Source organism: Pararge aegeria, chromosome 1, assembly GCF_905163445.1.
Source record: "Pararge aegeria chromosome 1, ilParAegt1.1, whole genome shotgun sequence".
Lineage (NCBI taxonomy): Eukaryota > Metazoa > Arthropoda > Insecta > Lepidoptera > Nymphalidae > Pararge > Pararge aegeria.
Genome location: NC_053180.1, coordinates 7,164,297 through 7,180,711, shown reverse-complemented (window position 1 = coordinate 7,180,711; position 16,415 = coordinate 7,164,297). Strand labels below are relative to the sequence as shown.

General features: G+C 35.3%; 2 protein-coding genes across 2 annotated transcripts; one reads left to right on the top strand and one right to left on the bottom strand.

Moving 5' to 3' along the window:
* Nucleotides 1–146: 146 nt before the first annotated feature.
* Nucleotides 147–8,767, bottom strand: LOC120624919 (N6-adenosine-methyltransferase subunit METTL3). The gene is made up of 13 exons (XM_039891726.1): nt 8,374–8,767; nt 7,881–8,064; nt 7,216–7,340; nt 6,615–6,703; nt 6,367–6,493; nt 5,387–5,582; nt 5,214–5,302; nt 4,684–4,779; nt 3,771–3,915; nt 2,785–2,932; nt 2,354–2,465; nt 1,671–1,737; nt 147–1,472 (listed from the first exon to the last, which is right to left on the bottom strand). The coding sequence occupies exons 1-13, from the start codon at nt 8,567–8,569 to the stop codon at nt 1,346–1,348; spliced, it is 1,701 nt and encodes a 566-aa protein (XP_039747660.1). The 5' UTR covers nt 8,570–8,767; the 3' UTR covers nt 147–1,345.
* A 2,552-nt stretch (nt 8,768–11,319) lies between these two features.
* On the top strand, nt 11,320–16,216 carry LOC120624887 (DNA polymerase interacting tetratricopeptide repeat-containing, protein of 47 kDa). Its single transcript, XM_039891654.1, has 3 exons — nt 11,320–11,650; nt 13,969–14,153; nt 15,192–16,216. Exons 1-3 carry the CDS (start codon nt 11,498–11,500, stop codon nt 16,003–16,005), a joined length of 1,152 nt encoding a protein of 383 aa, XP_039747588.1. The 5' UTR covers nt 11,320–11,497; the 3' UTR covers nt 16,006–16,216.
* The last annotated feature ends 199 nt before the right edge of the window (nt 16,217–16,415 follow it).

Genomic DNA, 16,415 nt, shown 5'->3' with positions numbered 1-16,415 from the left:
GTTCTCGTTTATGAAGTTGAAATGGGATCATTTCGAACAAAAAAAGCGTAGGTAGTTATGCTAAAATAAACATCCGAACTGATAACGTTTTTTGTGTTACAAAGAATGCTGCTTTAAGTTTCAAGACGCAAAATAATACAATAAAATAAAATATTAAAATATTTCATTTATTTACAAATCTTAACTTACGATTCTAATAATTAACATGTTGCTAAAAACTTTAAAATACCTTGTTCCATATAAAAAGACTAATCTCGCGTGCGACCTGTGCATCCCCGGCGACTTCGTCCACTAATGAGTGTAGGGGAATTCGAGCTAACTAGTGCACACACAGCATTATGGACTTTGTACATTGCACAACCTCAGTGGGGTGCATAGAGGGTATGCAAAGGGTATGCAGATGATATAAAATGAAGAAAATCTCCAGTACGAGTTATAAATACTTAAATGTAGGCTTTTTATAACTCTTACTGGAGAGTTTCTTCATTTTATACCATCTGCATACCCTATGCATACCTCTATACACGACACTGCACAACCTATATTTAGACGTACACAGGGTGTCACCCAGAATAGGAATTTAGGTAGGCAGGTGTCTCAGGTAAACATTTTTCTGTATAACTTGGTGAAAAATCAATTGGGTACCTGTCAACCCAAAGTTTTATTAAGTTGTGTGCATGCCACTTTTGCCTTAAATCAAATATTAGTAGCTTTACATCATTTGTCATAAAATGTTGTTTTAAGTGTATGATGGAAATACTCTTCGCAACCAGGTAAAAATAAACTTTTGGGTAGGCAGTGCTTTTAAGTTATACGATGTGCGTGGCACTTCTTGCCTCAAGTCCAATTTACTAGTTAGTTAGTTACTATTAGCTTTTTATCATTTGACATAAAATTGAAGTGTATCAAGTGTCTACCTATTACTGCCACAAAAATTCTAAAAATCTACTTTATGTCACGTGATTCAACGTCTTACTTATTCTTACCCACGGGTGTACAGGTCGCGGGCGAATATTACCTATATTTTAACAGATTTGTTTATACGCTGCGCAAATGGGGGCACCTGTTTTTTTACACTAATACATTAACGTCTTAAAGTCTTAAATTCCGTTACATAAAATTTTAATATAATATAAACGTTTTGCTAGAAACACTGGCTTTAGAAGTGCGGACGAACTTAAACTTTAAAACAAGGTTGTTAAAAACCATTTTACACTGACGTCACGCGATAGTACAACAACTCATCGATTTGCTAAGGCCTGTATAGTACACAGTATAGATTATGGAGTAGGTATAGACTGTAGTTTTTGCTAAATTCTTCTATATCAAATTTTCTAGTCTGTGGCTACGGTAGGCCCGGATCTGGTGGCGGGGGTGCCATACAGTTGCCATCCGGATATCTCTTCTTGAAGGCTGCTATTAAATCGGGATCCACCAAACGGACGCCGTCTACTTGGTTGCCGAGAGTTATCCTGTCAAATTGGGTATATTTTATTAATCTTACTAAAAACCATCTTCAGCCCACCAACCTACATTGGAGCAGCGTGGGTGGGTCTACTCAGTCTCTCCTACGAGAGAGATGGTCTATTTCCAGCAGTTAAACGTTAATAGGCTGCGGATGATGATAGAGACAGATAAAAAAGAAAAGGAGAAAAAAAAGTAATATTTACCAATTAGGTTGGACGTTATGTGGTCGACCAAATAACTCTATTTTTCTCGTGCTGGGGCTTAGCCTCTCTGTAAAACAATGAGATACAACTTACTTTTAATATAAATGAGAAAGTTAATATTTTGTAACTCCTCTCTCTCAAAATTATTTTTTTAAAAAATGACTATCTTTTAAGGATCTTTTAAGACCAAAAGACTCGCATCCATTTTACAATTATAAACTTTCAAACGAAAACTTAAAAATAGAGGTTTTTTCATAAGACTGACTAGATTTAGCTATATTATGAGACCTCTTGATAAAAACGTAACATAAAATTAAATAAAAAACAATATCATTTGTTTCATGTACAGTCCTTACGGAGGTGCATCCATTTTTCACAACTTCTTCAATATAAGTACCACATAAAAATGATTGACTAGTAGTATACTGAAATTAATAGTATACAGTATGATAAATTTCAAATTAAAGAAGACCCCCACAGCAAAAAAGCGAACTATGTTTTTTCCAAGTGACTAGTAGAATAATATACACTATATTAAAAGAGAACGAGAAAATAGAATAAGGAAATGAAACACAGCCACACACAGGCACGAACGCACGCACGTATGCACGCACGCACTGACGAAAAACTTATAAAGTTTAATAAAAGTAGTTTTTTGTAACAATATTTAAAAGAAAAAATACCAATTATGCCGTAAATTTCATCCGGTTTGTGCGAAGTGGCGCGCACCTCCGCAACGATGACGTCACAGTCCAGACCACGGTTCAAATTGTCTGGATTACCCTTCATTCCCACCTGGAACCAAACATTTTATTGCTCCAGTGCAATTTTCTCACATATCAAAACTGAAAGTTTTGTATATTAGTCTTCGAGAGACCGAGATGGATATAGGAGTTATATCAGTATGATAGCAGGAGTAAAAGGATAAAAGTAAGGTTTATTATTTTTTACTAAGATTAAAAATTATTAAACATTTCAATGTAAAACCATCAAACTGAGGTGTAGTGTAGAACCTCAAGTGCTGTTATACTCAGCAAAGCTGCTAAGCGGCAGAAATAAACGCTGTGGCACTATTATATAGGTAGGTTAGGGAGGTAGAAAGCTATGCACTCACCAAACAATGCTCTTTCCCATGATTGAGCCAGTGGCCGGTTCGTCCGGTGCGTATGATCCTCTGCAATTGATTCGTCTTCACCCATATCAGTTCGTCTACTCGGTCGTAGCCCCACAACTTGAGACACTCTCTACCGAGTTCCATAGCCCTATAGAATAACGATTTCAGAATGTAAAAACTATGTTTAATTAATCACTACAATATAATAAACAAGGTGTAAATGAAAACCGAAGTAATACTTTACAGGCTTTAGAGGTAGGTACATTATGTACTGTCTCCGAGACATATATATAAAACTGAAACCTAATAGTTTTTTAGTAAACCACTGCCATAGTTTTTACTAAAACAAATCAGATACAGCCCTAACATCACATGCAAAGTTATGCGCGTATTATGCGTATTATGCGCGTGTCGGTCTTTTATTTTCAATATGGTTGTCATAAATATACACTTAGAATGTTTTGAATTTTCTTGTACATACTTATACAGCCTTCAAATTTATTTCGCAATTCGGTTACACGTTGTATAAGACGTAAGGAATAGATAAAGAATAGATTTATAAAAGGCGGCCGATGTCGTGTTATCTCTAACGCACAGTAATTGCACGCCCGTATATTCGAACTCGTAAATCTGGCAGACATACGTAAGTCCATCATAATAGTTGTGACCAAGGAAGGCCTTTTCTCAAAAATGTGTTCATTTTTATTTTGCAGTCTACAGCTTTATATTTCGCAAGCCAGTTCGAAATTTAAATAAAACCTTTGAAAAGTTGCCTCCTTGGTTGCCTCGTTTAGGAATTAAAGATCGTTCGATTTTTAAATAACACGACATTGTAATTTTTATGGCCGCTAAACCGATAGAATTCGTACAACTTTTGCCAGTCGCTGCTCCCATTGATTCGGATAGTACCCACAGCAATATCGGTTTATCTCGAAGAAGGTTGTCAAAATTTCGAAGTATCAAGCATGCTTGAGAAATAAACTTACCGTCCTGTGACCCACAGGAAGATGAGCCCACTGTCTTGCAACTGCGGAACTCCCAGGCATCTCATCTCGTCGTCAGACATGGTGCCGTATGGTAGCTCCATGTGGATATCCCATGGTGGATCCGCCATTATCACCGCGAACTTTCCTACGAAAACGCTGGTTATTTTTTAGTACTTGTTCTATTTTGTATATAATCTTTTAATTACTTCCTAATGTTAACTATGTTTTAAAAATATAATAACAACAATCTTAAAGAAAACTTCTTTTTATTTTATTTGTTTTTATTAATTTTAATGCACTTGTGTTTATTATATTTTTAAATAATACTTTACACTAAAAAGTAATGAATTTAAAATTAAGATTGTTGACATTATAAGACACGTAAGAAAAACTATCTCTTTTCCGCAGTTTCACCCGCATCGTTCGTAACGTATATTGGGCACGCAGCACAGACAGGAGAGTATTTTCTTACCGGGTAAAGCATTAAGTCTTATCTTCATAGCTTTATCAACTATACACACATTGGCGCACAAGTGGAAATATAATAAATAACAAACCGGGGTAAACTTCTATTCCTTGTTACCGTACTTTGTCAGGTGGGTACGTTAATTTGATCCCTCGTCAGAAGATATAATAGGAGGATATGATTTTTGTCTCCTTCTTGTGGTACAGTTGCAGATTCTCGAAATGGCGTTCCGTACGTAATATATTTTTTTTCAATTTAATTGCAAGGGTTATCTAACTTGTCTTAATAGTAAATTGACTGTTTTTGTAAGAATTAATTGAAATTCTTGAACTGTCAATGAACATTTTGAACTTTTTGTTACTTTTTTTTATTTATAATACAGTGGATTATGTATAACACAGTGTTTTGCCCTCTGCCTAAAAGTTTTCAGTGACATAATTTTATTACCTAAAAATGTCATATCCAAATATCTTAAATCGCACTGAATCCACTGCGGCGGGGTCAATGTTAGCACGCCATCTTGTTTTGGAGCTACGTTCGTACCTAAAACAAAAACGTAGGATCAAAGGACGAACAAAGAATAATTATTAATATAAACAAAAATCTTCATGACAGATTGACTAAATAGTGCTATCTTTTTATACAGAAGAGTGTATGAAAAGGACAGCACTATTAAATTCAATCTGTCATTGGGTTAGTATTACAGCACTATTAGACTCAATCTTCAATCAAAATCAAGTTGATCACCGGCAGGGACAATTTTGGAATTTATATTTTCTGAATTGTCTTGTCCTGTCTAGTGGAAGGGTTGTGGATCGGCTGCGGATAGTTACAAACCGATAAGAAGTATGGTTTTAATATAACTGCCATAACCTTACAAGTTAGCCCGCTACCATTTAGACTGCATCACTATTTACAATCAGGTGAGATTGCATTCACGGGCTAACTTGTTACTGCTAAAAAAAATATTGTCTTACCATTGTGTCCGGCTTTCGTAATAGTTTCCACGATATGTTTATGCGCGTTTAAGTTAGGATCGGTGTTGTCCACTTCATAGTGAACATATCTGGAAATAAAAGATATTTACTTTTGAATACCAAAAAGAAAATATAGAGATCAATTATTCAGATACTGTTAACAATAAGCTCACTTGCAACTGTCCATATGGAAGCAGGTATTAAGAAACGAGCAGTCTCCCAGGCTCTCATCTGTGTGACTCTGGATGATCTTCTTGAAATGTAGCTTCTTACAGTTGTAGCCGTTGTCAGGTTCACTAGCTGATGTCTTGAATGCTCGCACACACTCAGCCCGGGTGCCGTGTGGACAGAACTCCATTACCTGAGCACCTGTTACGATTAGAAAAGTAAAGATTTTATTCTTAAATGTTTGCAAAGTCTACTTATCAAAGTACAAGTCAAAAGTAGTAGTAGAGGTTTTTGTGACAAAGCTCAACTGGGAAAGTACTGAATACCGCCAAGCAGAATTGCTGTGTCTTGGTCCAAAGAATGTAGTTATTACAGGCACAAGAGACTCAACAGGAAGTGAGGAAACGATGACATTCCAATGGTTAGGACTTCGGGCCGAACTCCACTTTCGGGAGCGAGTTCGAATCCCGCACGCACCTCAAATTTTTTTAAGTTATGTACGTTTTAAGTTAATAAAATATGTCTTGCCACAACAGAGAAGGATACCTGCATGACTAGGAGTACTCCCTCCTGCATGACTACGGGCCAGCATGGTGGACTACAGCCTAATGATTTTTAATGAACGGCTCCCCAATTAGCATGAAGAATGAAAACGTTATTCATAGCTGTGCTGCTGGTTATAACTCTTCTTTAACCTGTAGTTATAGAACTCTAATAGAGTTTTTGCTGTCGTCCAAACTCAAAGAGAATTTATTATTCTTTTCATTAAATTAACCTATCTAATTAATTTAACTTTGTCCTATGTTTTTTCTTTGTCAACTAACATGATCATGGGTATTCTGTCAATTTTTAGTAGTATACTAATGTCCTGTAGACCAACGCAAATGCGGCGTCCATATTAGTGATTTACCATACAAACAAACCACTCATTACAAAATATATACAAGAGAACCAAATATAATATATATCTAGATTAAAAACATACCCCCTTGACTCTTGAATTTATCAGCAAGCGATTTCTCTTTAGCCGTTGGTTTGCTCAGTAGATCCATGATTTCTTCTCCTACCCTCTTCACTGCTTTTTCTCGACTTGAAGGCATTGCCAGCAAAGACTAAGAAACAATTTTAACTTTATTCTTAACTTTTGTGTTATGAAAATCCACAAAAATTAACATTATTATGTTACTTCCATTATAATTAGAGCACTATTAAATCAGAATATAAATCTCTAACCATTATGTCTGTATCTTTTCCAGTTTTTTTTTCATCTGTTGTAGTTTTAGAAACTTTAGGATTTGGTCCTTCCTCTTTCTTTTTATCACCTGTAATAAAAATATTTGTATTTCAAAATATTTCTAAAAGTTATATCTATATAAGTATTTATTATTTATTCGGAATGTATTCTAGAAACAATATAGGAGCTACCATACTCTTTCTCATCACCTTGGGAGACACATTATGGACATAACAAAATGTTTTTTAAATTGAATTGCTAATTCTGTTTCAAAGCCTTCAAATAAACTAAATTGATTGGTCTAATAAAAAGAACATTGTAAAGAAGGATGACATCTACATTTAAAAGTAGAAAAGGATAGTACTATTTTTAGATTAAACAATTAGCTCTTGTTTAAGTAATTGTGTATAAAAGAATTAACACCATTATCTTACTTTTAAGGTATATAGATAGATATAAAGTCTTTACATTTCCAATAGTTTTGCTAATAATTTCTAATTTTATTGGTAATAATAACAAAATTTCAAAAGATCATGTCTTGAACATGATCTTTTTAAATTTAGTTTTTGGTTTATGGTGATTGATAATTTTAATTGATACCTTTTCTTTTTGTAGGGGCACACTGCTCTTCCATAAGTGCAGCTAACACTGCTCCCAGTCTCACTGATTCAGCACTCACCACTTCTATGCTGGCATCTGTTGTACTTTCAGTCCTTTCTTTGATTCTACATAAAAAAAAGAAATCTTTTCAAAACCAAATCTTTTTTTTTAGGAATTATCATTTTGTAATCATCACACTATGAAATTATAATAATTATTAAAGAATAAACACAAGCAATTTTAATAAAGTTATAGCAGTTTCTAGCAATTTCTAGCAATTGCACATCTGATAGACCTTGTAATACTTACATTCAAATTAAAAGAAAAATTAAACTTTACACAGACTACTATTTTACAGAAGCAAATATCTTTTATGTCCTGTAAAGTTTAATTGACTGGCAGAGATTGCATTTTAGCAATAAGGCAGCAATTTTAGCAACTTATGTTCAGTGTTTAGTTTTATGTTGTTGTTATATGTGTCTATTGGTGCAGTATAATTTATTTCTTTGTATTTATTAATAATGTTTATTAATTTCTTTTAATGAAACCTTAAATTAAAAGATAGTATTATAAGACACTTGGAGGGAAATAATCACAAATGACAAGACTTCCATACAGTCTAATGAATTAGCAGGGTACTAAGTACTACAAAAAATTGTACTTACACTATAAGTTTCTGGGTAGCAAACTTCTGTAATAAACTGGCAACAATACCAGTATCAACATCACCCAACCCTGGCAATAATGCACTGGCTGTTTCTGGTAATTGCAACTGCATGTCCGATAGAACTTGTAGTAACCTCACTTCCAGTGATGCTGAAGGCAATGGCTTAGGTTTTTCTACTGAAGCTGAAACAAAGTGGGAATAATTCATCACCAAATGCCTCATTGGTATAGAAGGTTAGCAGGTTGAAACTATGGATCACTAGGTAAGGGTATAGTAGTATAGGCTTCACTAACATGTGTTTGATAATAGTCAAAGCCCTCCAATCTGCGATGGAGCAGCATGGAAGATCAGTACTTTAATCACCCTATCCTATCAGGGAAGAGAGTTTAAGAGTTTACATAGCAGCGGGACGTAAATAGGCTGAGAATGATGATGGTTGTTCCAATCAAATCGCTGTGGCCATCGCCTTGGGCGGAAAGGAGGAAGATTACCTTCAATTTTTGTCGCTGCGGGGCTTCCAACCGATCTATCTTTACTCGATGAGGTAACCAGCGTTCCTTCATTTTTGTCAGTAGTCAAAGTCGCACCAAGGATACTTTGTCTTTCTTTCTTCCTCTTTTCTAACTTCTCTCTTAAACTATTTCGTTTACTCTTCACTGCCTGAATTTCTTCCCATGCATCCGACATGGCTTATTCAACTTATAAGTCGTTATAATCTTGAACTAAAAAGTTGCACTAACTCCAGTAAAATCTACTAAAGTTTGTGATTTATTAACTTGCGGTTTTTAATTTATTACAAATGTGTTCATTGTGTTAAATACCAATTTAATAAAACAATAATATCATCTTGCAAACGTCCAAATGATTTAATTTCTAAAAATGTTTAGAAAAAATAGAAAAGTCAAACTTTGTTTGACTTTGACGGTGTATTTTCTTAAAAAGTGGGTCGGGTCTGGGTTCTAGACTTTTTAGTCAAATCAAGTCAAAAATATCTTGATTCAAGTAGGCTATAGATGGCACTTTTGATGCGTACATTACCTACATGAGAAATGTGTGAACGGCAGTCAGATGATGGTGAAAATCATATTCGTAATCTTCAAAACGCGTCCTGGTCTAAGGAGAAGCCGAAAACGAACTTAGCCGGGTGGTCTTTTTTATGCCACCCTATAGTACAATAGAGGTCAGTGATACCACCACAGGTTAGGGAGGCCATGTAGGTATGCTCATTGGCTACGTCCACAGGAGCACGATGAATTTTTAATTTGTCAATGTCAATGTCAAAGAAATGCTTTGAAAATTATGAAGTGATTGAAATCAATTGAAGACAGGTCCGTCCACGGTCCGTCTATGGTCCGTCACAGGTACAGGTGTCAGTAGATCGCCGTGAATTAAATTAATCAAAAGAAAAATAATTAAATAATTGCCGTTTTTTTTTTCGGCGGGAAACTTCGTACATGGCGGACGCGGTTTTCTCAAATTTTTCTTTGATTTTACTGTAAACTCGTCTTGAAAAGGATTTGGTGTTGTTTATATTGAACTGTAACTTGGCCTGTCAATTTGTGCACACGTGTTAGTGAGATTCCGGTGTAATTTCGGTGTTTTATGTGAATTTACACAGCAGCAGAAATAGTTGTTATTGGTGATATTCGTATAAATCTAACCGTATTTGGTGTTGGTTAAATATTTATTATGTGTCTGTAGTTATAGTGTTTCCAGTAAAATGGATCTAGATACACCTCCTGAGCCGCCCGACCCGGGGGCATCAGCCTCGTCTCGCAAACGACAAGGAGAGGATACCAACGTATATGCGGCCAAAAAAACTATAACTGATCCTACTCTGGTAAACCCATCCGTTCAAAGCCTTTACATACATCCTTCCTTCACCGAAGGCGCCAAGTCATACTCTGACGATGATAATGGGCCTTTTATCGTCCAAGTCTCACGGGAAGTGGAGGACCCATCCTCTGGAGCGTCATTACGGGCTATAAATTTCGGTCAATTCTTGCACAAACACAAAATTGGTTCAATTATCCACGACGGCGTCAAAAATATAGGCCGCAACAAAATTACTGTAGAGTTTACTTCTGCCCAAGCTGCCAACAACTTTCTGGTTAGTCCAGTTTTGAAGTTATGCAAATATAGAGCTATAATTCCCACATACAACATAACCAGAATGGGGCTGGTGAAAGGAGTTCCCGTGGACTGGTCGATGGACGAGCTTGTTGATTCGCTAGAGCTCCCGCCTGGCTGTGGTGAGGTTCTGAAATCAAGGCGACTGAACAGAAAATCTGTCACAGAGGGTGTCATCACTTGGGTGCCTACCCAATCTGTTGTCCTAACCTTCAGGGGGCAAATGCTTCCTGCTAAGGTATATTCATACCACACCTCACTGCCAGTTGAAACATATAAACTTCCAACAATACAGTGCCAGAACTGCTGCCGTTTTGGCCACATTAAAACAATCTGCAGATCTAAGCCCAGATGCTACAGATGTGCTCAGCCCCATACAGGTGACTCATGTTTGGTCATCAAGGAATTATCTACATGTTTACACTGCTCTGGTAGTCATTTTGCTACTGATAAAGACTGCCCAGAATTCTCCAGGCAGCAATCTATTAAAATGGTCATGTCTCAGAATAATAAATCTTACATTGAAGCATCATCTCAGTTTCCTCCTGTCCGCAGGTCCTATGCTGAGATAACAAAAGAAATGTTTACTCCTACTAATGTAACTTCCTCCAAAACCTCCTACCGGCAAACAGTTTTCCGCTCTCCTCGTCCCCGAGCTCCTCTAGCAAAGGGCTACGATAAAAAAGCTGTTCAGACTATTGTCGGTGATTACTCCTCATCCCTTCCTAATGGATGCGCTCTCAACAACAATGTTGAGAACCCTCCCTCCCAAGGTAAAATGCTTGAGTTTATCTCTGAATTTCTACTTAGTATTGTCGCTCCATGTAGTGAAATTCCCTTACCGCCCAACGTTGCCAAAAACTTAAGCCAACTTTTTAAACTACTCCAAAATGGGCCCAATAACCCTGCTACAGTGGAACTGTAAAAGTTTACGTCCCAAGAAACATGAGTTAACCTTCATAATCCCACCATTCTTCCTCCCAAAGTCCCCCGTCCTTTGAGTGTTAAATGTTTTTTAATGTTTGTTTTCAGTCCTTATTGTAGATTTTTATGTAAATATATAGTAAGTAATAAAATTAAAGTATAATGTACAAAAAATATCCGTGTAAGATATATATGCATATGTTGTCTGTGTCCTTAGGTTAAAGAGCTAACTAGCTAATAACAACTATTTCTTGGTACAAATTCAAAATTAACTTTTCATTAGTTTCACCGATCAATCTCCTTCGTGCCTTCTTCATCTACAAGACATTGGCGAAGTACCTTGTGCCCAGTTGGCGCAGACAAAAGCCATAAACAAGAATTGAATTGAATTGAAATCAATTGAAATGGCAAAATAGAGCATTGCTATTTATTTGTTTACTTTGCATTTCCTGCTCGACTTGTGTCGTTAGCTTCATTCATAGTTTTAGAATTTTATGTTAGGGTACCAGGGCTTTTTTGAACACCAGAAATTACAAATCTATTTTAATATAAAATATAAAAATGAGTGAAACCGCGGAAGACAATAAAAAAGCACCGATGTCTGAAGAGGAAAGAATCTCTCTTTGCCAGAAGATGGATCAAGAACTTGACGATTTTATCAATAGTTTGGAGAGAAAACGCTACACTGAGGGTTGGCCCGAGGATCGCTGGGAGGTATGGTTTTGTTAAACGAGTTTAAAAAAAGTTCTGAATTTAATTTCTGACAACCTTGAACGTCCGATGGTAATGAAAATAAATTGCATGTATACAGTGTTGCACGTTTAAAGGTCACGCAGTCGTAGCTGCGCTCGTGTTATGATGATTCACCCATAGGTTTACTCTTGACTAAATTATGAGTCAATTATTACTGCTCTATAAAATATCATCGCATGTGATACTTTAGACTAAGGGTGATCTGGCCTAGGTGCAACAGATAATCAATTGATTGTAATATTTAAGTATAGTTGACTCAAATTTAAAACTGAGATGTCCATTACCATGGGCTAATGCCCATAGAAAATCAATTGGTTGTACTACCTATTTAAGTATTAAACTAAAACTGAAAATTTTATAGGTGACTTTTACTGTGGACTATACCATATAACCAAACTTATTCACATATATTCTTTAACTTACTCATGTCCAAAAAGTGAGAAATGGAAGAGTGGTTGTGCCTGCCACAAGAGAATAGCCTGTTATTAGTCTCTCATACTATTCATGGCTCAAGGATATGTTTAGGTACTGTTGCAAATCCAAAGGCCCTAATACAAATCATAACCGATGGTACCATGTTAGAATATATATGCTAAATGAATAGCTAGGTATTTAAGCCTTTAGCCTGAAATTTGGGTTTGAGTAATGCTAGTTCAAAAATCTTTAAAACTGTTACTTTTAGTAATTATAACACTGCTAGATGCACGCATTAGGCACTTGTTGTCTATAAATAGAAAACTTAGACTCAATTTATACAAAACAATTGTAACCAAATTATAAACAAAATTATTCTTTAGTACAATAACCAGAAGGTTTTATTTACTGTAACCCAAGTGTATCGGATAACAATCTCAGATTTCACCTCACAAGCATTAAGCATTATTCTTGGATATTAAACCATGATCATATTCAGCTATGTATGAATGTGTTGTTCTAACAATTTACAATGTAATGTATGTAGTATGCTTACATTTTATAGTTAGCAACTATTGAATTTTAATAGTTGTTATACCTTTGTTCTGTTAAAATTCAATAGTAATTACCTGTTAGTTACTGTTGAATTTTGCATGCAATATTCATTACTAGGCTATCTTCAAGCAATCATACCTTAGTATGGGGGATTTTGAATTGTAGGAAGGTGTGTATTGGCGGTTAGTGAATTTTAGCAACTCGTATATTACCTGCTTTAACGGTGAAGGTAAAACAAACATTGTTATGAGACTTTCATTGCTGAGAGTTCTCCATAATATTCTGATGTCTACTAATCTATTCTAAGCAATAGATTCAGGCTGAAGTCCACCATGACTACAGCCTGAATCCTACTTATTCTGAGAGCTTCCAATGCCTTATAGTGGGTCAGTAATGGGATGATAATGATTTACGATAGTAACTCATTATGAAATAGAATGATATTGCAATGCTATTCTATTTCATGATGCATGCAAATGCATTTATTTATTTATTTTTATTTATACTCTTTATTTGTACACCACTCAGAAAAATGCGAAAAAAAAAGAACAAACACATGAAGAATGAGGGCTACTTTATACATTTAGACATTTCAGCATGTCATCCTGCCTGGCAGCCTGCATCTTTTGTAATACAAGCTTTTGACCAAGGGCTCTTTGCCTTATTACTTTTTTTTTAATCCTGTGAAAATATTTGTTTTACGTAGATAATATGAAGCCTATTTTACTCTCCATCCATTCAGGTAACTTTTTTCTAAAGATCAAGGCAATTGTTGAATTTTGCATCTGTTATATTAGTATGGATTTTTTAAACCTGATCATCATCATCATTATCATACCAAGCCATTGCCGGCACAATGAGAAGGGGTTGAGGTTGTACTCCACCACGCTGGCCTAGTGTGTACTGTTGGACTTCAGATAACTTTGAGAATGCTATGGAAAACTCTCAGGTATGCATGATCCTCAGGATAAATAGGATCCTTTAAAATTGAAGCAATTGATATTATTAATATTATGTATTATAATTAATTTATAATTGCTTAGAATCCCACATCACTTCAAAAAGTTAGAGGTGCATGCTGAGATTCAAACTTGGCATCGAAGTCCAACCTACTGGGCTATCACCTTCAACCTGATAAGTCTAACTAAAACTGTCTATCTAAAATCTTGGAAAATTCAAAATGTACAGTCTTTTTTTGGGTCCCAATATTAACATGTAACAATCACACACTCAGTTACAATCAAGTCACTTTAGTGTATTGTTTACAAGGGCCAGCCAATTTAAGTTTTACATTAATTTAATACTTTCAGGAGGAAATGGATAAGCATCCATTCTTTATGAAGTCAGCATCAGGCGAATTGTCTCCACTAGCAGAGGGTCTTGCAAATTTGAAGTATGACCCTGATGAGAACACGCCACTGGAACTTGCCACTAATTATAAGGAGGATGGGAATTTTAACTTTAAGCATAAAAATTATAGATTGGCAATATTGGGGTAAGTTACCTAAACTTTGGGTTTGTTATTATCATCACTCTTCTTTGATAGGGCTGAAAATTTGACAGTTTTAAATAAAACTAATTGATTTAGCATCTACACTAATATAACTAAGAGTACATATGGCTTTGTGGAAATAGATTTACGTTTATCTAACTGTTTATTCAGCGCACGCGGTTAATTTACCACGTTAGCGCGTTATCTGCTGACTTCCTTTACAGTAACTATTATTAAAGGCTGAAATCTTATTATTACAGAAATTAAATATATGCCTATGTTACTTAAGGATAGGAAGATGATTAATAATTAAAAAATTGGTTGTATAATTCATGGTTTACTATATTAGATAAATATATAAGTATAGATAAGTCAAAATAATTAACGCCTTTTAGGTGAGAAAATTATAAAAGTATTCGGAAATTAAAAGTTCATTTTCAATAGTCATCATGAGGCATATGACAGTATTTCTCATACAAAATAGTTATTTTATTATCAAGACAATTTAGATAACCCTTGCTCTTTACATCATGTTATTAAAACGTTTTTTTCGAGTTTTTACATAGTATAAAAAAAGTCGCTTTCGCTGTTTGCACTCTTAATTCTTTTGAACTACGCAACAGAATTCAATGCAGTTTTCAGCAATAGATAGAATCATTCTAGAGAAAGGTTTATAAGTGTTAAGCATGCATTATTATAGTCAAAAAAAAAATAAATTTAAAGATTTGTAATGTGATTACCCAAACATATTTTTGAGCGCTTAAATTGTAAACGCTGCTTAAACTTTCAGAGTAGGATAAATTAATGTCCCACGGAATTGGGTCATAAAGCACTCCCAACTGCCACATAAGTATGTACATTGCACCCGTAAGAAGCCGGGGCGGGTTGCTAGTTAAAAATAAAGTACGTTATGGAGTACCTTAGTCATAGAGTTCACCTCTATGAGTAAGGTATCCGCTCGCTTTAAAGTGCGCCAAAAGTTGTGATTCAATGTCTTCCTATTAAGTAAACTATCCATCTTAGGAATGGTTTTTCTTACAGGTACACAGAGGGCATCAAGGTTAGATGTGACGATGCCGAAATTAATGCAAGCTTGTATAACAACCGCGCGGCAGCACAATTCCATTTAAAGAATTACCGATCCGCTTTATCCGATAGCGAACGCGCATTGTCGCTTAAGCCAGATCACGCTAAAGCTCGATTACGGGCAGCCAAATCTGCATTTGCAATTGGAAAACATGATACATGCATAGAACACTGTGAAAAATTACTACAAACACAAACAAAGGATAAAGATTTAATAGAACTTGTTAATTTAGCAAAGAAGAAAAAGTTTATTCAAGAGCGAGACGAAAGAAAGAAAAATAGCACGGAAGCCAAAAAAAATGCACAAAAAGAAGCAGTTATTAAAGCTATTGTTGATAGAGGCATAAAAATATCTGATTGTGAGGACGCAGACGACATTGACTTGTCCAAGTTAGAACCGTGTATACCAGGTGCCCAAGAAGCAATGGTCCATTTAGAAGGTGGTGTTTTAAAGTGGCCTGTACTGATATTATACCCAGAGTACCAACAGACAGATTTTATTAGAGCATGCCCGGAAAATGTGCCACTTTTATGCCAGTTGGAGCAAATATTCCCTGCGCCTTGGGATGAGAAAAATACATACAGTATTCGAAAAATTCGGCTTTATTTCGAGGGCTCTGATAGTTTGCCACATTTAATAGATCCCACACAGAACCTTGGTGAAATCTTGAAGATGAAGCATTACGTGTTGAAATCGGGTACACCATCGTTTTTCTGCTTGCTGAAAGGAACTAAAATGGAAAGAAGCTATTTGGAGAGCTATATTTAATAAGCCAACCATTATTTTTTAAGTTCTTGTTTCATTTCATTCCTATGTTTTGTTATATGTCTTTTTTGTAGCATTAATGTTATACTAACCTTCAAACTTTATCTATTAAGTGCAAAGTTAGTTTAATGTTTTTATTCTTATTAATCATTTGACAAATTATTGTGAATGTGTCAACATTTAAGCAAATACGTGTTTATAAGTATTTAGGTGTAAACGTATCATATTATTATATAAATGTTTTGAAATAAAGTGTTGTTACGAATGTATCTGTTTTTTTTTGGTAGTTTGCTTACTACCCTAACTCTAGTGTGACTAAACAAAATGTACATGTAGGTCACTTAAATTCAAAGAAAGCCTAAGCGTGCCTACACACTCAGTGGGCATTATTGACTATTAATATTATTGACAAT